The sequence below is a fragment of the Rattus norvegicus genome, chromosome 5, assembly GCF_021556685.1.
Source record: "Rattus norvegicus strain SHRSP/BbbUtx chromosome 5, alternate assembly SHRSP_T2T, whole genome shotgun sequence".
In the NCBI taxonomy this organism is placed as follows: domain Eukaryota; kingdom Metazoa; phylum Chordata; class Mammalia; order Rodentia; family Muridae; genus Rattus; species Rattus norvegicus.
Window position 1 is genome coordinate 157,997,256 of NC_141538.1, and position 22,426 is coordinate 158,019,681.

The following is a 22,426-nucleotide window of genomic DNA, read 5'->3' on the forward strand; positions in this document are numbered from 1 at the left end:
CTCACCATGGAAGCTGCGGTGTGTCACCGTGTGTCACACAGTATACCCTTTTGCCCAGACAGCTTTCCTGTAAATGTTTATGACAATACATCATTGGTCTGGTCCAAGGCGTGGCAATGGGTGGGGCGCTGGGTTCTACTGTAATTTTTAACTAATGGTGTGTGTGCATACATATGTGTGTGTTAAGTATATGTATGTGTATTTACACAGGCACGGGTGTGTGGTCATGTGTGTGTGTATAAAGGTGTGTGCATGTGCACAACACAGGTGTGTACAGTCATGTGTATATGTGTGCAGGTGTGTAAGTGTGTAAGGCACAGGTATGCACAGAAAAGTGTATGTATGTGCAGGTGTGTAAGTGTGCAAGCACATTGCGCAAGGTATGGGTATGTGTGTACAGGTGTGAAAGTGTGCACAGGCACAGGTGTGCAAGGCATGTGTATGTGTGTTGAGTGTGCACAGGCATGGGTAAGCACAGGAATGTATATGTGTGCAGGTGTGTGTGCATGTGCACAGGCACAGGTGTGCAAGGCATGTGCATGTGTGTGTAAGTGTGCGCAGGCACAGGTGTGGAAGGCATGTGCATGTGTGTGCAGGTGGGTGTAAGTGTGCACAGGCACAGGTGTGGAAGGCATGTGCATGTGTGTGCAGGTGGGTGTAAGTGTGCACAGGCACAGGTGTGCACAGGCATGTGCATGTGTGTGCAGGTGTGTGTAAGTGTGCTCATGCTCACAGGTAGAGCTCTTCTTTTGCTGCCTTGTGGGACCTGGGAGCTGAGCCCCAAGGCTGAGTCCACAAGTCTCCACCTGCCGAGCCCTCTTGCCAGCCCTGCACTTAACTTTTTGAGGCACAGTCTCTCACTGAATCTCCGGTTTCCCATCTTGGCTGGAGTAGTTGGCTCCTGAGCACAGGGATCCTTTGTCTCTGCCCCATGCTGGGATCACAGATGCACAGTACCACACCCAGCTTGTACACATGAGCTCAGCAAGCACTTTCCAGACTGAGCCACCTCCCGGCCTTCTTAACTTCTTTATGACTCTCTTTTTAAAAACTGAGGTAGCATTAAAACTTATATGCACACATCTTCCTGCCTCCGCCATACAACCAGGGGGGAGTTTCTTCTTCTTCTTCTTCTTCTTCTTCTTCTTCTTCTTCTTCTTCTTCTTCTTCTTCTTCTTCTTCTTCTTCTTCTTCTTCTTCTTCTTCTTCTTCTTCTTCTTCTTCTTCTTCTGTGTTTGCTTGTTTGTTTGAGACAGGGTTTCTCTATGTAGCTCGGGATATCCTGAAACTCACTCTGTAGACCAGGCTGGCCTCGACTTCAGAGATCGGCTTCCCTCTGCCTCCAAGTGTTGGTATTAAAGGCATGCACCACCACCTTCTGGCTTTCCAGGAAGCATTTCTTAACTGTTGGAAAACAAGCCACACACACACAGAGGCTCAAGACTGCCGATCATTCCAGCAACCAGGGATACAACGCCCTCTGGTTGTATACTGCTGGCCTCCACAGGCCATGCATTCATGTGTGGCACAGACATTCGGATAAAACTCTTATACTAGAATAAAAGAAACAAAAGAAAAAAGACGGTATTGCTGGCACACAGTGTGCTCCTGGGCCGCTGGTGGCTGCTCTTGTAGAACGGCAAAGTTGAACAGTAACAGCAAGACAGCTTAATCACAAAACCTACAATATATACTACCTGGGTCCTTGGGAAGGATTTCTCTAGCCCTTGAAATAACTCAAGCAAAGGGCTTAGCCCAGTGTCAGCACCTCATGTAAAAGATTTGGGGCACCAGAAGGAAACCAGTTCTGAGGGGGACATGTCAAGCACCAGAAATCATTATCAGTTAATCATCAAAGGTGCAGAAAATGTCTTTGAGGTTAAAGCTAGGATACCCCTACTCAGAAGAACTGTACTTAGAATTTTCTGAAAAATCCTCTGACATTGTTTATTTGAGGATGAGATAAAATTCATTGTTTTAGTGTGGGTTTCTATTGTGAAGAGATACCATGGCCAAAGCGACTCTTATAAGGGAACCATTTAATTGGGGCTGGTTTACAGGTTCAAAGGTTCAGTCCATTATCATCAAGGTGGGAGAATGGTGGTGTCCAGGCAGACATGGTGCTGGAGACGGAACTGAGAGTTCTACATCTTCATCTGCAGGCAGCAGCAGGAGACGGTGTGCCATACTGGATACAGCTTAAGCATGTATGTGACCTCAAAGCCTGTCCCCACAGTGACACACTTCCTCCGACAAGGCCACACCTATTCCAACAAGGTCACACCTCTTAATAGTGCCATTCCCTCTGAGCCAAACATTCAAACACATGAGTCTATAGAGGCTAAACTTATTCAAACCACCACACTCATCTACTTTGGACTTCAGCTCCCACCTGCAAAATGGGTCTTTTCCAGGAAAAGTGACCAAAAATATCTTAGTGGTACATCAGGTTTTTGGTGATGATAGCAATGGGGGAGATGCTGGTGGTGGTGGTGGTGGTGGTGGTGGTGGTGGTGATGTTGTCTTAGTTACTGTTCTGTTGCTGTGAAGAACACCATGACCGATGCTACTTATAAAAGGAAGCATTTAATTGGGGGTCTTGGTTCCAGTTAGAAAGGGTTAGTCCATCAAGGTAGAAAGCATGGCAGCAGGCAGGCAGACATGGTTTTGGACCAGTGTCCGAGAGCTTACATCCTGATCTGCAGACAGAAAGCAGAGAGAGAGGGAGAGACACTGGGGCTGGTACGGGCTTTTGAAATCTCAAAGCCCCACCCCAGTGACACACCTCCTCCAAGGCCACACCTCCTAATCCTTCCTGAACAATTCCATCACTTGGGTGCCAAACATTCAAATATATGAACCTATCAGGGCCATTGTCATTCAAACCATCACAGATGGTGATGGTGGTGGTGGTAGCTATGGTGATGTTGATGATGATGATGGAGATGATGGAGATGATGATGATAATGATGATGATGATATAATGATGTTAGTGATGATGGTAGGAATGATAATGATGATGATGATATAATGATGTTAGTGATGATGGTAGGAATGATGATGATGATGATGATGATGATGATGATGATGATGCTCTCTGAGCTCCATCTCAGAGGTTCTTAACAACTGGGGCAAGGCAGTAGATAGGGCCACGTTCCAGCATTTTACTCTGCTCTAATCCTAAAAGCAGGAGCCTGGTCTGACACCATAAGGCACAATGTACTTGAAGCAGGGTCCTGTATAAAAGACATTGTGAACAGGGCATCTGGTGACCCTGTCTAGTGGCCTCTCAGCTCCTTTCTGCTCTGGGAAATGCTATGTCATACCCAGTGTTTGTCATAAATCTAGGCTAAGCATAGAGAAAGTGTTGGTTCCTCATCAATGAGAGCTGGAAGCTTGGAACCAGACTTGCTCACTCCACCCAGGCAGGAGAGTCCAGTCTCTAGAAAATTCTAACTGGTATGTAGCAGTGAGGCATTTGTAAGTGAAAAACTTCTGTTAGTTCTCAAGCGTAGTGGGGTTATTACAGTGTTTACCCATAGCTGAGGGCTCCTGTGTTCTAGATACTTAATTTGGGAGCATTTCTCAGAAGGGCTACTGAGTTCCTGGCATGTTGATTAGTATCTGTGGGATGACCCTCAAGGTGTCCTGGGATGCAGGTCTTCTCTACTGGAGCCGTTACTCCCACCCATGATTCTGTGAGTCCTTTTACTGGTTCCTTCTTTGCTTTAAAATTTAAATGGCCAAGACCTTGAGACTTTTCTTCTCAGGCAAACTTGAAATACCAGCTGTCTCTCGTGTCCCCTCCTCTCTTCCTGCAAGCTCCATGTGACAATCACTCTTTTTCTAACACAAACCAGATTGCACCACCTCTGAAGACCCTAGGGACTGTCCCACTTTCTTAGGATAAAACCCATGGTCCCTCCCCTGCCACCCTTCTGGTTTCTCACCACAAGTGAGTGGCTGATGGATAGAGGGAGTGTGTGAGTGTGCAGGAAAAGGTCTAGTCTCAGAGTTAGGAGGCCTGGCTCTATCCTTGGCCACTCTGAGACCCTGGGTGAGCCCCTTGTGCTGTTGGAGCCTTTGAACCGAGCATCTATTGGATGACCCTCATGGTGTTCTCTGGTGTAGGTCGTGGCACACACAGTTTACAGCTGAGTAGATGTAAAGTCCCAGGCCAGGGCTGCCAAGTAGCAAATATGATATCCAGGGCAGACAGCGGCCCTACCTGTCTCCAAAGTTATTCTTCTTGCTACTCCTATCCCAGTCCTAGATTTCTACCTTGTTCCCAGGTTGGGTCGATACTACAACCACTTGCTGGGACACACCACAGCCAATGGCAGGTCTCCATCAGTCACTTAGGCCCTTCTTCTGCAAAACCCTCTCCCACCCCTATTCCCAGGCTGGGCTGCCCAGACTGAAAGAGGACACGGTGTAAGACAGAGTGTGCCTGACTGAAAATGAGTATTCCTACACACCTAGACATCTCTGGAAAGAACCTGATGGACTCAGGTCAAGTGGAGAAATTCCTTCGTGTTGTTGGATCCTGATGGACACATGGCTGAAGAGCTTACAGGCACGACGTCTCTGTGATGATGCCATCTCCTTCCTGACCACCCTCAAAACACAATCTTAGCCTTGGTGCTCAGATCTTTTCTTTTTTTTTTTTTCTTTTTTTCGGAGCTGGGGACCGAACCCAGGGCCTTGCGCTTCCTAGGCAAGCGCTCCACCACTGAGCTAAATCCCCAGCCCCGGTGCTCAGATCTTGTATTGTACAAGCCATGCTGGGCTTGTAAGCTACCCGCCTGCATCCCTGGCTTCTGTTTACCTTCTTTGTTTTATTTTTTTTATGGTAGGAAAAATATCAATTGTAGGTAAAAAGTTCCATCCCCACATGTACCTGATACAAATGTAATTTTCCCTACCTACACTCATTCCGAAAAAGAGTAATTTTGCGAGGTAACAGGTGAAGCTCAGCAAAGCAGGATGAAATCCATGGATAAAACGTTCATAAGAAACCTATTAATAATAATGAAATATATTTTTAAAAAAATCAGGGTCTGGTGAGATTGGTCATGGTTGAAGGGACTTTCCATGTAAACCTGGAGACCTGAGTTCAATCCCCAGAAAAGCCTGTCAACCTGGAGACCCAAGTTCAATTCCCAGAACCACCATGTAAATCTGGAGACCTGAGTTCAATCCCTAGAACCACCGTGTAAATCTGGAGACCTGGGTTCAATCCCCAGAACCCGCATAAAGGTGGAAGGAGAGAATCAACATCCAAAAAAGTTGTCTTCTGACCTCCATGTGTGGGCTGTAGTGTACATGTCTTCAAAAGGATAGTAAAAAAAAATACAATTTAGAAATATTTGAAAGAATAAAATAAATCAACAGATATATTGCTTTTTAGTATATTTAACATTCTAAAATATATTGAAATAACTCAAGGGCTAGGGCCATAGCTTTGTGGCTCTTGTCTAGTATACCTGAGGCCCTGCATTAGATCTCTAACACCTAAAGAAACAAATAAAAGCCCCACAAAACTCACAAAACATTTTAAAAAATGAGGAGACAGTGAAACAAACAAGAGTAACTTACAAACAGAAAGTGACATAGTTATAGACCTAGATCCAAACCTGTTAGATATTATAATAAATGTAAAAGGCCTAAACAGACCTTAAAGGGCAGAGATTGCCAGACCCTGAGAAAACTGCTGTGAGGAACCTGTGGCGTAGCAATTAAATTAAATTGTAGAAAGTTTCTGAGCTTGTATTCTCCAGCTCTTTGTCAGATAACATTGATCCAGATTTTTTTAAAGTTATTTATTTTTATTTTATGTGTGTGAATGTTTGCCTGCCTGTATGCATGTACAACATGTGCATGAAGTGCTTGCAGGGGCCAGAAGGGGGCGTCAGATCCTCTGGAACTGGAGTACAGACAGTTGTGAGCAGTCTCATGTGGGTGCTAGGACTGAACCTTGGTCTTCTGGGACAGCGACCATGGCTCTTAAGCACGGAGCCCTCTCTCCAGCCCCACTGGCCCAGCTTTTTACAAATTTGTGTTCTGTGTGACTTTCTTTCTTGATAGTATTTCTTTCCATCTCTGGTGATACCTAAATGGCCCTCAACTCAAGGGAAGCCCTTAAGGAACATTTCTGGGTTTGTTCTCTCTCTTTCTCAACCTCTTCCAAGAGTCCCTTTATAAAAATAAACCTCCCCAAACATATCTTTACAGTTTATTGAGTTGTCATTTAGCATCACCGAGTAGCCTCTTCTCTTCTTGCTGTTATCAACACTCGTGTAACCCATCGGGTTTCTGAGTTTTCTACTCTGTAGGAAGTCAGTGTGAATTCTGCAGTCAGAGGTCATGTGACTAGCAAGTTTGGTAGCCATAAGGAAATTCTGTGACCCTGTTGAATCTTCTCAAGCACCTTGGAGGCTGATGCTTCATTAAGCATGTTGCACGGAGAGAAGTCAAGTCCTCAGAGAAAACCGGACACCTTGAATGAGATTAGCCAGTGGTGGCTCCTAGGTTGGGATGTAGGCTGACTTCAGAGTAGCTCTCCGAAAATTATAGACAAATAGTGTGTAAGAGGTGTCTGGCACAGAAAAGCACTGGTCGTCATGGTGCAGGTAGCTCTAACATGGGACCTCAACCTAGCCACCCCCTCCCCCCAAAAAAATAGAGGGTCTAAAGGGTAAAGAGGCTGCGGCCCAGGGCATGGTCTCAGGGAAACCAGGTTCTTCTACTCTGAACCTTACCTAAGCCTAATCATGACTGGGATATTTCTGGCAACACATTCAAATGTCCCATGCTGGTGACCCAATAACTCATCCTGACTCAGATCTGACCTTTGGTCCTCATCCTACTATGGTTCCATTGTCCTCTCTTGGAGCCCTAGACATCTGCCATGAGTCAATCTGATAGGAGGAGACACCAAAGGCTTCAACCCCCTTGGAAGTCACTGTTGGTGATTAGCTCTGCCCATGGGAGGAGGAGGTCAGATCAGACATGATACAATCTTGCTATACTTCCTGAACAATACATATCAGTTCTTTACTCCTCTGTCACGAAATGGGAACAAATATAGTCAGACCTGCAGGTTCTGACTGTCCCTCCATCCCTTTGTGGGACTGTCCACTGATACACGGGTCAGATGCTCACACAACATTCGCTGAGCATCTCATAGGGTCCGAGCCTAGCAGAGCTGCCCCCCCCCACTCCCCAATGAATATCTGGACAGGGGTGGTTAAGCATCGGTACAGGCTATGCTCTCATAGGAAGACTCCACAGGGAGGAGCCTGGTTTGTAAACTCACTTGGGGTTCAGAGGCATTCTGTTCTTGTCATCATGGGAGGGAGGTCCCTGCATTGCTCAAGATGACTCCGTTTGTAGAGACAGCCATTTCTACCCATGTGGCCTCTCACTAATACTTCTTTATAGCTGGCTGGGGACCCTCTCCAGCTCACCATGATGGAGATTCACAGGGTCTTGAGAGTGACCCTCATGGTGTGTGTTCATGTGTGTGCATGTTCTTGTATCCAACTGCACATGCATGTGCACGTGAGTATGCATGTGGAGGGCAGTGGACACCGGTGGTATCATGTTTCAGGCACCGTCCTTTTCAGACAGTGTCTCTCTGGGACCTGGGGCTCACCAAAAGTGTATTAATCACCTTTCTGTTGTTGTGCTAAAATACCCAGCAAGATGCAAGTTAGGGGGAAAAAGGCTTCGTTTGGGAGGACATTCCCAGATCCCCTCTGAACTGCAAGCCAAAGCCAACCCTTCCTTAAGTTGCATTTCTTTTTTTAGGGATTGGGTCAGGGTGACCAGAGAAACAACTAGAAGAGCATCTATGTCTTTGGAGTGCCGGGGGCCTGAACCCATGGCTTGGCATGTGCTAGGCAAACACTATTATTGATTACAGTCAACTTGTGTATCCTGTTAAGCCCATCTTGTTGCATAGCCCATCTGTAGCAGGAACCCATTACCAGACGCTGAGCAGATGTGGCCCTGCACCCTTGGGCTCTCTAACCTTCAGAACCACGAGCCAAATTAATGTCCAATTTTGATTTTCCTTTTTACATTTTTTATTGTTGCATGGGTGGATGACGACTCTATGGAGTCAGTTCATGCATTCTTGGACTCAGGGATCAAACTCAGGTCTCCGGGTGTGACCAGCGATCGTCTTTACTTGCTAAATCATTGTGGTAACCATGCCCTCTCTTTATGAAGTCATCATCTTGAATGTGTCATTTACAGAAACAGAATTAGGACCAAGTGGTCCTATTGGCTATAAATGGCGACGAGGGACGTTCCCCTCCCACCATGAGCTGTGGGCGTTTGAAGCCAGCAAACTGTGGGGTTTGCTATAGTTCTATTGCTATAGTTCTGATACAGAGCAACGGACTCTATTTCTGTCCCTGCCCGGGTCCCCTATAACAGGCCAGTGGACTGTCTTCAAACCAAAGCGCAAGTCGCTACTAAGGGCTTGTAGAGGTTTGAAAGGAAATGGCCTCCGCAGGTTCATAGGGAGTGGCACCATTAAGAGGTGTGATCTGTTGAAGTGGGTGTGGTTTTGCAGGAGGTAGTATGTCATTGGCGACGGGCTTCAAGATGTCAGAAGCTCAAGCCAGGTCTAGTGTGACAGTCCCTTCCTGTTGCCTACAGATCCAGATGTAGAACTTTCAGCTCCTTCTCCAGCACCATGGCTGCCTGCATGCTGCCATGCTTCTCACCATGATGATAATGGACTAAACCTCTGAAACTATAAGCCAGCCCCAATGAAATGTTTCCTTTAGAAGAGTTGCTGTGGTCATGGTGTCTCTTCACAGCAATGAAACCCAAACTAAGACAGGACTCAGAGCTCTATCCATAGTGCACAAGGGCCACTTCGGTTAGAGATGCTGGCCAGGCAAATCCTCTATTCCTCCTCCCATGTGCTAGCCAATGACTGATAGGGCACAAAAAGGCAGCCTGGAGTTCAAGAGGACTGGCTTTTGACACTCCTGATCAAAATTGTTTGAATCTGAACCCCAGGGCTATATCCCCCTCTCTGCTGAACCTTGCCATGATCCCTTGATGCTGGGCTGGAACCCCTGCACACCCCGGAAAAGCCCATCCACCCTCCTTTCCCCAATCCCGAATGCTCAGAGAGAACTCTGGCAACCCTCCTTGTTATCCTTCCTCTTCTCCATGTTTCTGGCAACCCACTCAAGGGCTCGGTGTTTGACCATGTATGGGCACAATTCCAGCTCCAATATGCTATGTCATCACTCCTCGTCTAAGCTCTACAAAACCCTCTTGCTTTAACTTGGAAGTGTAACTCCTGGGAGATCAGTAAGCCAGTCCGAGAGCTGCCTCCTAAGAAACCTGTCTTTGGGGGTTGGGGGTTTAGCTTAGTGGTAGAGTGCTTGCCTAGCAAGCACAAGGCCCTGGGTTCGGTCCCCAGCTCCGAAAGAAAGAAAAGAAAAAGAAAGAAAGAAAGAAAGAAAGAAAGAAAGAAAGAAAGAAAGAAAGAAAGAAAGAAACCGGTCTTCATTTACTTTGAATCTGGTCTAATCTGGCTTAACCTGGGTCACCGGGTGAGGGGGCAGGAAAAGCCTATTATGTATGCCCTTTAACTCACCTGCTACACCTGGTGCTGCTCTTAGGGTGTCAGGTGTTTCTGAGTTCTGTCTAAGGTAGAGTGAGAGCCGTCAAGTTCACTGCTTGCTCAGAGGCTCCCCCAGTCTCTGCCTCTGAACCCACAGAGACACTCAATAGCTACCTCAGGGGATCTGTACCAATCCACACTGATACTTATTAACACCAAAGAGGCACACACAACATACCAATAGCTGCTTGGTACAGGGGTGGAGTCATATATAGTGTGTGTGTGGGAGGTACCCTACTCCTGGTACCAAAGTAGATATGATTGAGTGTTAAGTTGATAAGAGGTGAATTTGTGGTGGCTGTTCTTGGTTGTCAACTTGACTACATCTGGAATTAACTAAAACCCATCTGGCTGGGTACACCTCTGAGGCAGTCTTCTTGATTGGTTTATTTGAAGTGGGAGGACCCATCCCAGGTTTGGATCATTTTTGGTGGGAAGATTCACCTTTAATCTGAACCATAGCACTGGTGGCAGCCTGTATAAAGGACATGGAAGCAGGAAGCTTGCTCTCCACCTGCTTGCCCTCACTCTCGATGACAAGTTCATTTCTTCATTGGCATTAGAGCCCACTTCTTCATGATTCTACTATCTACTGAAGCCCAGCTGATGCATACAGCCTTCTGGATGGGAAAAGTACTGGGTTCTTGGACTTTCCACTGGGAGACATCCAGTGGAACTGTTGGAATAGTTGGACTACAACCTGTAAGACAGTCTAATACATCCTGTGTATCAGCCTCTATTTGTCTGTCTGTCTGTCTGTCTGTCTGTCTGTCTGTCTGTCTATTGTGATGGCTTGTATTGTATATGCTTGGCCCAGGGAGTGACACTATTTGGAGGTGTGGCCCTGTTGGAGTAGGTGTGTCACTGTGGGTGTGGGATTTAAGACCCTCATCCTAGCTGCCTGGAAACCAGTATTCTGCTAACAGCCTTCGGATGAAGATGTAGAACTCTCAGCTCCTCCTGCACCATGCCTGCCTGGATACTGCCATGCTCCTGCCTTGATGATAATGGACTGAACCTCTGAACCTGTAAGTCAGCCCCAATTAAATGTTGTCCTTTAGAAGAGTTGCCTTGGTCATGGTGTCTGTTCGCAGCAGTAAAACCCCAACTATGGTATCTATCTGTCTATCTAATCTATCTATCTATCTATCTATCTATCTATCTATCTATCTATCTATCTATCTATCTATCATCTATCTATCCATCCTATTGGTTTTGTTTCTCTAGAGAACCCTGACCAATACAGGATACAGCGGAAACATTTCCATACCAACCCATCAGGTGGTTCCCAGACATCCTGGTCCCCAGCCACAGGCTAGCAGTCAATTGAGGATGCAGAACCTTCACGATGTTTTTTTTTTTTTTTTAATTTCTTTTAATGTGTAACAGTTACGCCTGAGTTACAGAGGCAGCGCTTACAAGCAGCAGGTAGTTAAAGCAAATACCAGTTTGTCTTTCTAGTCTACTACTCCATATAGCTGAATAAATTATGGTGCGGTTATATTTAGACACCCGCCCACACACGCACATCCCACTCACACCCCTCATGCACACACACTCACTTTGCCTGGAGAGAAATGGCTGAGCCAAACACTGAAGCAACAATGTTGCAGTCACTAGGTAGAAGGAATGTTCTCCAGCACAGTGTGGTATTCTCCCAGCCGGGGGCTGCCCAGGTCCGTGTAGACAGAGGAAACATTAAACGCACAGGTATCTCGAAGCATTTCAACGCGGCAGCCCACATACCCCCATTTGGTCTTGGCTTGGTGCTTCTTCTGTAGAAGGTGAGGATGCTGTGTAGCCTAGAGAAGCATCCAGCAGGGAGAGACATTTCCAGGAGCCTGGGAAGAATGAGTCTCATAGAGGACTTGCACAGTCTTTTTAGTTGGCAACTGTGGAGTCCCTTAGTTCCACGTCTTAGAACCTTCTACGATTTCCATGCAAAACAATGCCCGACTCTGGTGCAGATACCAATCCAGCCTCCGTCCTGGGCTGCACCCATCATCTGGCTGTGAAACTGCCCTGCTCTCCTGTCTCCCCGGCCAGCTCCTCCCCTCACTTTTCTCTCCTACCCTCTTGCTTCCCAATGTCTGTTTCCTGTGCTCGTTCCTTCCTGGTCCCCTAAAAGAAGGGCAAAGTTAAAACGAGTATAAAGGAGTAGATGCTTGGCTCTTGAAGCCTTCTCTTTCAATTTCATAGCAAGAGAGAAAAGCCAAATTGGGAGTAGGGAAATGACAAAGGGAAAAAGAAGAAGGAATCAAAGAGAGGCTGGAATTCGTAACCCAAACACACAGTGAGATCCCTACAGATGATCCCTGGCACTAGCACGACACGCACTGTGGGGGTTTCTTTCCATTTTTTGTTTTTGTTTTGTTTTTAAGTATATAGATTTATATATAAAAAGCCAATGTTCTATAAACAAACGGCACGACGTCACATCAACTACCATACAATAAGTTCAGAGGGGCCCCCACAGAAGAACCAGTAGCTACTTGAGGTGACATGGAGGGCACCCCTCTTATCTTACTATTGATTCTATTTACAGGAGTTGGGGTGGGGGCTGTTTCTGATCCAGCCTGGCCACTGGAAATCGGCCTTTGTAGGCTGTGCTCAACCCCAGAGGGACAGGGGAGAGGCCTGGTACCTCTCGCCTAACCTTCATCACCTCAATGGTGCAGTTGCAAGTTGCCCCAACAAGGCTGAGTTTTACAGATCAAGGTGGACAGATTCACAAAAGCATGAGATGGTTGGGGAAATCTGTTGGGGTCAAGGGCCCCTCAGAACACAAGTCCCATTTTATACCAAGATGGCGGCTTGGGGGAGCATTCAGAGACGTTGCATGGAATGAGAAGTCATTTCATTTTCTCGCAAGCAGGTCTCTGGTTGCGGTTACCCTTGTGGGCAGATCATTGTGATTGGTCCAAGCATTGGAATGTTGCTCCTGGGGCTGAGACTGGGCCCTGTGGATGTCACCTGCTTGAGGTCCCTGGTCCTGAAGCATACTTGGTGAAAGGAGACTCAGGTGTATCCAGAGCCAGGCCTCCAAGGGGCAAGGAATGTGGAGGAAGATGCATTTGGTCTTCTGAAAGAGGTGCTTGCAGCTATAAGAACTTCAAAAGGAGAATCTGGGTTTCCAAGGGGGGCAACATGGCTTCCCTCTTGTCCAGACCTTGAAGAGCCCAAAAGTCTTCCTTGAAGCCTGGACTGAACGGATAAGCTCTATATGTCTGGTGCTCCAGGATGCCAGAGAGCCAGTTTCCTCCCAGTTACGAATAGGCTTCTCTAAACCACAGATACAAGCCATCCCAGTCACAGCTTGGAATAGGCTTCAGATGATGGCTCTAGAGATGAGATACATTGGTCACATGTTCATGTAGACGAGTGTCCCAGCATCTTGCCGGTTCAGGTCCCCAGTCAAAAGGAAGTCAGGGCTTTTGAGCCCATAGCCCATCTCTCTAGGAATGTCTCGATGGCTGAGGCCAGGAGGCATGGACTGCGTCAGCAGGTGGTCTCGTGTGCATGGTGGCAACAAGCAATCAGGCCCAGGGATCCTGGATTTGGTGCTGTGGGATCCTAGCACTGGATGAGGATGGCCCAAGTGGAGGTTATAGCGAGGGAGAAGGTCAAAGTGGATGTAATCTTGATAAATAGATGGTGATAAAGACCTCCACAGAGGAGAGAATCAGGGGCCTCAGCAATCCATTTACCCCAAAAGACCCAGCTCTAAGAGAGGGCGGGAGTGCAAGGAAGACTCTGGAGTGTTTAAGGAAGGCGCCTTGTCCTCATTGCTGGGACTTCTGGCATCTTCCTCTGCCAGGGGGTGGGTGGTGGCCCAAGGCGCACTATGCCTCGTGAGGCGACAGAAGCCTCCTGACTGAGCAACCAACATTGAAAAATGCTACTCCGAAAAGGACAGAGACAAGGCGATGCCAAGGAGATGGGGAGCATCTTCTCTGGTGTGGATCAATAATTTTGTCTGGTCCGAGAAGGCTCTCTGCATCCAGTGGCATCAAGAGCCTTACATGCTGGAAGATGGAGGCCCCCTTTTCAGGGGACCAGCATGCATGAGGCAGGTTCCCAGCTGCCAGCAAGATGGTGTGCAGAACTCTAGGGGTGCAGACTTGAAAGCTCAACTCAGACTGTCTGAGCCCACCTCCTGCCTCCTGTCACCTCAAGACCTTCTCTTCTCCTACCAGTTGAGGAGACTGACAGGTTCTGTGGGCTGCCTAGACCTGGTACGGTGGGCAAGCCTCTGTCAGATTGCAACTTAGGAGTCCTGCACCTCCTGCTGCTGGACCTGAGACCAGGCATTCTGAGATAGCTCATGGCCAGCAAGCTCTGTGCACCCTACCCTCTGCTAGAATTCCTGGTCTCCTGATTTGCAGCAGGGTGCATAGGGACAGTCCCAAAGTCCTCTGGATTCCCAGGTAAAGCTGAGATGTTTCCTGCTTTCTCCCTTGGGAACGCCCTTGGGACTCATGTCAGTGTCCAGTGAAAGGGACTGCAGTGCTGATGCCAAGCAAGAGAGAGCTCCCAGCTCTGTGACTGAGGACACCCATGAGCTCCACCTGCACCTGTGGCCGGGCACCCAGGACTCAGAGGTCAAAGACTCCAGGGCCTTGTCTTTGGCACCATTTTCCTCTGATAGCTAGGTGCTTGGTTCAACTTGAGTCTCAATCTCTACACTGAGACAGGACCAAGGCCATGACACTAGGAGGTGGGTCTGAGCTGGAGGTCACTGCAGAATGGTGAGGAACCCCTCTGGAGAAAGAGGGGGAGGCAGAAAGCCAATCTAGGTCACTAACCATGAGTGATTGGCGCACTGGTTGTCCGTCTCCAGAGGGCTGCCTGTAGGAAGGGAGAGGGTTTCTTCCCTGGCCTCCTGCGACCCCAGGGGGATAAGGGGAGGAGACTCAGGGTTTGGGAAGGGCTAAGCTGGGTCACTGGATAGGGCAAGTTGCCCCAGGGACCCTAGTAGGCTTGTCCCGTCTCCACAGGAAGAAGTCCCAGCACCGCGGAGTGTTCCCCGAGCTTCATACGGCGCTGTGTGGACAGGCTCACGTTTTTGGCCAGGTAATCAACAGCAGCTGGGAAGAGAAAGAAGCTTCTAGAAACTGAAGTTCTCTTTATGTAGTCTTCCACTTAACCTTCATTCTTCTGTCCATCTGTCCATCCAACCACCATTCCATCCAGCTCTCTTTCTTCCACACATCCATCTTCCATCCATTCATCATTTTACCCATCGATCTTACCAATCTATCCATTCAGTCTCCTTTCCTCCCATTCTTCTGCACATCCACATATCTATCCATCCATCTACCACTCTATCCCTTCTTCCATCCATCTATCCTCCGCAGCTCCCATCCACCCACTCATCCATCCATCCACCCACCCATCCATCCATCCTTCCATCCATCTATCATTAATCCATCCATCCATCCATCATCCATCCATTCATTTCTGTCTGATTACCCATCAAACCTAATGATCTATCCATCCATTTCCCACTATCCATTCTTCTTCGATTCATCCATACATATTGTCTTCCATTTGCACACCTGCCAATCTTCTTGTTTGTTTTTCCATCTACACTATTCATCCATCTATTCTTCTGTTCATCCATTCTTCTATCTGTCCATCCATTCATCCTTCTGACCATCTATCCATCAGTCCCTCTTTCCTCTGCTGGATAATTTTTATTGTCAACTTCACACAGACTAGAATAACCTGAGAGGTGAGCATCAGTTGAAGAATTGTCTAGATCAGGTTGGCTTGTGGGCATGTCTGTCGGGGAACTGTCTTGACTGCTAATTGGTTATTAAGAGATGCAGCCCACTATGGGTGACACCATTCCCTAGGCAGGGAACCCTAAATTGTATAAGAATTAAGAAAATCAGCCAAAGGCAAATAAGTAGACAGACAGCATGGATACATTGTTTTTCTCTTCTCTTCAGTGTAGGTGTGATGTGACCAATTCAAGTTCCTGCCTTGATTTCCCTGCTATATGAACTGTAACATGTTATTGTAAGTAAAATGAACCCCTTCCTTCCCTAAGTTACTTTTGGTCAGGGCATTTAACACAGCAACAGAAATGAAACAAAACCACCCTCTCTTCCACCCCTCTTTCCCTTCTGAATTTCCTTTCCAGCCTCTCAGCAAATATTACTCAGTGTTTATTATTTGTCTAGCTCTCTTACTGGCTCTGCAGGGAAGTACACACACACGTCCCAGTTTCCAGGAGAGAATTAAGCTTCCCTCCCTCAATCCATTTGCCCATCCTGGTCAGTGAACCCCGCTGAGTGAGTCCAGGTAGCACTGAGGATGAAGGTTTTCTGCTTTTGCTGGACCCTAAGTGCAGATATGCATGGGGCACAGCAGGGTCCCTACACAAGAGCCAAAGTGGCTTTTGCAAGTGAGCCAAGAGGGAGAAAGCATGAGAGCTGAGACCCACAGCCTGTCAGCTCCAGAAAAGACAGGTTAGCATTGGTAGGGATTCGTGTGTGTGTGTATGTGTGTGTGTGTGTGTGTGTGTGAATGTGTGTGTGAGTGTGTGTGTGAGTGTGTGTGTGAGAGTGTGTGTGTGTGTGTGTGTGTGTGTGTGTGTGTAGGGGAAATGAGAATCTTCACAAGGCAATGCTGAGCATAGCATGAATGTTCATACTCAACAATACTTACCCGTGCCCATTTGGGACACACACACACACACACACACACACACACACACACACACACACACCTCTGTGAGCCCCTTGCTCCTTGTAAACAGATGCACAAGTGGGAACACCCATGCACGCACAGGTCCTGCAAACATTAGAGCTCACTTGAGAAAGACACAGATGTCTGTCGTGTGCAGCCATGGTTGCTGGCTTTCGAAGAAGCTTGTGGCTCTGTCCTAATTGAGGCTCTAGCAGAAATCTTTCCTGACTAAGGCACTGGACAGGCATGTGGCCAAGGCCTCTCAGGGTGCAGGATGTCACCTTTCAGTCCTGGGACTGTAGCCAGTGTGCTCTCTCTATGCACAAAGCGTCCAGAGGGGAAGTAGCATGAAGGGTCACAAGGCTCTCTCTGTCACCTGCTCCCTGTAGAGTGCCTCTGCTTCCCTAAGCTTGGCGTCTTCTGCTTAAAGCAGGGCACGGGGAAGTGGAGCCAGGAGGGAGGTAATAAAGCTTGATGGTCAGACCAGGGAGGTCAGAGGGACAATCTCAATAGCTGGACTTTTTTTTTTTTTTGGTTCTTTTTTTCGGAGCTGGGGACCGAACCCAGGGCCTTGTGCTTCCTAGGTAAGTGCTCTACCACTGAGCTAAATCCCCAGCCCCAATAGCTGGACTTAAGTTCCATGCCTGCTGACCTTGAGTATGATCTGGGGCCTACCAATTCGGCCTCTGTTTCCCTGTTTGTATCATGGGACAGATCATATGCATCAAAGAACTGCAGGGAAAGCTAATAGAATCCACACACGTAGTCTGAAGGTAGAGGGTGGCGCTTGTGAGCTCAGGCCCAGAAGAAATGAGAGTTTTAGTGGTGTCGTGCCTGGGTACATTCCCGGTCATGTGGTTTTGAGCAAACTGGCCTTCCTTTGTGCCAGTTTACCTACTTGGAAACTGGGGTACAGACAATGTTATTAAACACACTGTCACAGAAAGCTCAGGACAAGCCTCCCAACTCCTAAAGGCTGTGCAAATGTCCTGGGGTATCTTTGAACCTCGTGTGTGCTACCCCAGCCAGGCTCATGGTGGGTAAGTGGAAGGACGCTCTGTACTGAGTTCCTGTGCTGGAAGGTCTGTGATGTAACTCACTCTGTCTCAGGTTCCCAGGTAGCAGGGCAGAGGCAGCCGTGGCCGGCCTTACCTTGCTGGGAGTGGGGAGTGGGGAGTTCCCAACTCTACTGCAGGAAAACTGTAAAGCTCTGGCCACACTATCATTTGGATGTCAGGGTCCGTGGGTTAGTAAGCCACCCTCTTAGAGAGGTGACAGGCACTGATGGGATAGAGGCAGAAACCTCAGAGAGCTAGCCCTGTGCTATCCTGCTCTGAATCCTGTACTCGGGATACTTTTAGGTCTCATTCCCATCCCACAAGCCAGGTAGTGTGACTGTCACCTGTCCCTGTTTGACAGAATATAGAACCAAGGTCTTTAGAGACTAAAATCAGCTGCTTCCTCTCAGGCTTTCAGACCCAGGCAGCCTGGCGGCAGCCCCATAGCCTTGGGCCTCACCAGCAGCCCCTGGGAAAGCTCCCGGGGTATGAGCATTCCTGGCAATGGTCCCCGGTGTACATATGGTCCTCAAGACTGAGGCTTTTTGCCTCTTGTGTCCACACTGACCTTTTCTACTCCAGGCGAGGTTTACCAAATGCATGTATCACCTCAGGTGACCTTTCGTTCGTCACAGGAAACTGTGGCTTCTTTGCCTCAGTCTACTCCATGCTGAGCCCTGACGCCGTAGTTATTCCGGGTGGGCTATGAGGTCTACCACTGAGCAAGGATAGCAGCGAGGGGGCAGAGCCCACACTTGGTTGGTCCTCATACTTGGAGAATGTGAGTTCTGTGCCTTGGGCAGGACAGTTCCTTCTTGAGAAAGACGGAAACTGAGGCACAGCACAGTTGCCCGTGGATACTCATGGAGCTGGGGAGATGGCACCATTGAGAAAGCTGTGCCCATGCAGAAAAGCCAGACATGGTGGCGTCTGGACCCCAGCACAGGGGAGACAGAGGCATCTGGATCCCTGGGGGCTCTATAGACAGCCTCCATGGTGGACTGCCAAATAAGTTCCAGGCTAGTGAGAGATGCTGTGGACAGTGTCTAAAGATGAGACCCGAGCCTGACCTCTGACCTCCACATGCACAACTGCACACACATGAACACATACATACATGAACACATACACACATAAATATAGGGGTACAAAAAGAATCATTTTCCAGGCCCCTCTATTTACTCTGCCTTTTCTTTTTTCTTTTTTCTTTTTCTTTTTTTCTTTTCTTTTCCTTTTTTTTTTTTTTTCGGAACTGGGGACCGAACCCAGGGCCTTGCGCTTGCTAGGCAAGCGCTCTACCACTGAGCTAAATCCCCAACCCCCCACTCTGCCTTTTCACTGGTGCCCTCCTCCAGCACACAGTAGGAGCTTCCCCTCCTTGAGGTAGGCAAGGAAGCACCCAGAAGCTAAACTTTCCTGCTGACCCCCACAACTTCCAGAGCACCCAAGGGCCAACTGTAGGGCTTGCTTGCCTCTTCCTAGGATAGAGCCAAAAGCCCGGGCGAGAAAACGGGAAGGTGATATCCCTCATTAGGGACTCTGTCAACAGCCCTTGGTGTCCTTCTGTCCCTCCGTGTCTCCCTTCTCCTGCCTCACACCCCGCCTGGGCTCTGAACATCTCCAATTACATTAATCAAGAGTTGGCAGGAGCTGGGCCAGCAATGCCAACCAGTAAACAGATCCCAGCCATCAGGAGCTCGTCAGAGCGCGGCCCCAGAGGAGGACCCTTCTAGACACAAATTCTTATTAGAGTTGTCAGATCTATTAAAATTCTTTTCACACTCCTGCGTTCTATCAGCCTATCATTAGTATGGCCCTGGCCTCTGGGAACACCGGGGCCATATTAATCTACCATGTGCCCCGTCCCTGCCCCCCTGCCCCCACCCACTCCAGGGACGGCTAGAGATGGGCAGATGGATGGACGGATGTGCCAGAGTCGGAAGATTCCGGGAAGGTGAGAGGCCCGAGGAGCTGGGGGCGGGGTCTGCTGCATAGGAGGTTGGGTCACGTGCGTGTTTTGAACACACCTGAAAGTGGCTCTCGAAGACCAAGATGCAGGTGTGGCTACCCTGCCCAGCAACACCTCTCTAGGTGCCATTTCTGTAATGGACAGCGAGAATGGCCGTGCACACAGCTCTGTGAAACAATGGAGATGGAATGTCGACTAACGATTGTTACACCTCGACTCTGCACATGCTCAGTGGCGCTCTCTCTCTCTCTCTCTCTCTCTCTCTCTCTCTCTCTCTCTCTCACACACACACACACACACACACACACACACGAGTGTGCACACAGGACAGTGTGTACCAAATCAGTGCCAAGCGTCTTTACCCTCTACACTCACCTGTGCTCTGAGGTAAGGAAGCTGAATCACAACTGCCCTGCTGTGGGACCTTGGGGACACCACCTCTCTGAGCCTAACAAACTGAGGACCAGGAGGTGTGAAATCTTTGTGACGGAGGAGCACTGATTTCACACAGAGCTGCGTGGGCTGAACTTAAGCATGGGGCAGGAGGCAGCAGGTGACAGGCGAATCAGGACCAACGCAGGGGAGTCCAGGATGGGTGACTTTCCAAGCTTCTCAGAGAACCTTGGGCTCACATGTGCTCAGGTGGTGGTGGTTAACGGGAATGTGACCTGTCCTCGGGCTGCCCCAGAATGTCAACAGAAAAGAAGGCAGCGTGACTGGAAACGGCTGAGAGGGTGTGCCTTGTCCCCAGACCCATCTTGCGGGTGGGAAAGCTGAGGCTGGGTGTGTGTCTTGTGCCGTGGTGACACATGGTGGCAGAGGTGCCTCAGTAAGTGGATTCTGGGTAGGGCTGGCCCAAGAGGGGCCCTGAGCAATCCCTGCAGTAACAGAGGAGCTGAGAAAGGAGGGGAGGGGGGAGGAAGGAGAAGGGGGGCAACTGCTTTTCCTTTCTGGCCTCCTGGGCCCATTCTCTTTTGATCCCCCTCCCCCACCACCCCCGTGCTGACTTTGGGGTTAATTTTATTTCCGAATTGGGCAGGCGCCCTGGAGCAGGGCAGGGGCTCCAGGCTCCGGGTGTGACTAACGCCTGCCCGGGGCCGGCCATGCTGCCGCTGCTGCTGCTTGAAAATGTTTTATCAAGAGCATGTGTCCTGCGTTGGACTGGGAACATGCGCTAGGTCAGGGGGTCAACCAGGGACCGTGTGGAAAGTCTCCCATGCACACTGGCTGATGTATCCTGCTCACAGATGATCGTGTAGAGCCGTGCTTCCCAAACACACATTCACATACATGGTCCTGCACACACACAATTGCTTACACAATCATGCCCAGGCACCGCATATGAACATGCCGAGACATGCACATCATGTTCATGCAAGCACCGAAGCATGCCTAATCATAGACACCTTTAAGCACCTGCACATGCCAAAATACACATGTGCACACAACCACACTTATCTGCATATTGGCTGCACACATTCAACACACACACACATACACACACACACACAAAGACACATCAGCCCATAAGAACCCACCTATGAAAATTTAAACATGTGTGCATATTGCCACCACATACTCTCACATGCATGTGTGTCTGTGTATGCTCCTACAAAGCCATATACACCCACGCAATGTGTACATGGAATGGTGATTTGTATGTACACGTGTACAGTTACATGTAAACATACACACTTATGTTCAACACATATTTACACAGACAACTCACTTATCTGGAAAGAGGTAGACACTGGGCTGTGACTGAATTATTTGAGGCACGTCCCTTGCGCACAGTGTGCGCACAGACACTTGGACTATTACCGTCCATGATGCATACACGCACGCACATACACACATGGGAGGTAGAGGCCCACACAGCTGGCCCTCATTTAACCGTGGAGGCCAAGGCCATGAGGTTGGAGTGGGCTGGGGGCCTCAGGAAGCAGAGGTCAGTGTGGCAGGACTAGGCAGCAGCTGGAGAGGGTACCCTCAGGCTGGAGGCCCCACTCTCTCCACACACCCTCCTGATTAGTTTGACACCAGCAGGTGAGGCCTTTGCTGGAAGGCGGCAGGAGGGCAGCCTTGTGACCTTTGGCTCCCCCATCCTGTCTGGGCCTGCCCTGCTGCTGGCCCCGCCAGAGGTTGTGGCCAGGCCTGGCTTTGCCCAGCTGTTGGTCTGAGAGTCTGCTGTTGCTATATCCAGCCAAGACACCAAGGGGACAATGGCTGGAGTGGGTATGTGAGACCCTGGAGACTTGAGAGAAGTGTCAGACAGAGAGCAGAACTCTGTGCACAGCCATCCCCCTACATGGCCATGCACAGGGGAAGAGGGGGAGCAGCCCCCCCCACCGCAGCCCCCACCTCATGCCACATGCAGCTAGCTGTCCTATACTTGACCTGCACCTAGTGCCACGGGGAGCAGGCTCTCAGATGTTTACTTAGTTTTATGTCATTCGAATGTAAAAACGGATCTTTAATTTTGTTGGTTCACGTTGAAAAGCTTACAAGTCAGTTTAGAAAGGCTTGGGTATGCAGTGCTGTGTCCCCAGTGGCACCTTCACGAATTTTCCGTGCTGATGAAGGAATAGCAAATTCAAGCCCCATTTGGGCTACAGAGTGAGTTCAGGTCAGTATGGACATCTTAGTGGCCCTTGTGTGTGTGTCAAATATAAAGTAAACAGAGGGTTGGAGCTGCAGTGCTCATCCCTAGTTTGGGCAAGGTCCTGGGTTCAATTCCCAGTACCATCAAAGGGACAGCAACAAAAGTCACTGGGTTGCAAAAACAGAGTCTGAACAAAAGGACACAAACTATCTCCTGGGCATTGCCTGTGGGTTGTGTGAAACAGTGATCTGGGTATGTCAGGCTAAATAAAATATGCTAATAAAAATCCTGCCCTTTCTCCTTGTAAAGCGTGGCCTCTAGAGATTGTAGGGGCATTTGTGGCTGCCAGGGCAGAAGTGTGTGTGTGTGTGTGTGTGTGTGTGTGTGTGTGTGTGTGTGTATACAAGCCCACATTTGAGTGTAGGATGCTTTCACTAAGAGGCGAG

The 22,426-nt window shown here is 48.8% G+C and overlaps 1 protein-coding gene across 4 annotated transcripts in view; it reads right to left on the minus strand.

Moving 5' to 3' along the window:
- Window positions 1-10,988: 10,988 nt before the first annotated feature.
- Pax7 (paired box 7) overlaps window positions 10,989-22,426 on the minus strand; it is a 101,335-nt gene continuing 89,897 nt past the window's right edge. The window contains 1 exon segment of one of the 4 annotated variants that reach the window (NM_001191984.2): window positions 10,989-14,742. In NM_001191984.2, the coding sequence (NP_001178913.1) occupies window positions 14,627-14,742 (116 nt within the window). In that variant the 3' untranslated portion in view covers window positions 10,989-14,626. 4 annotated transcript variants of the gene reach the window in all.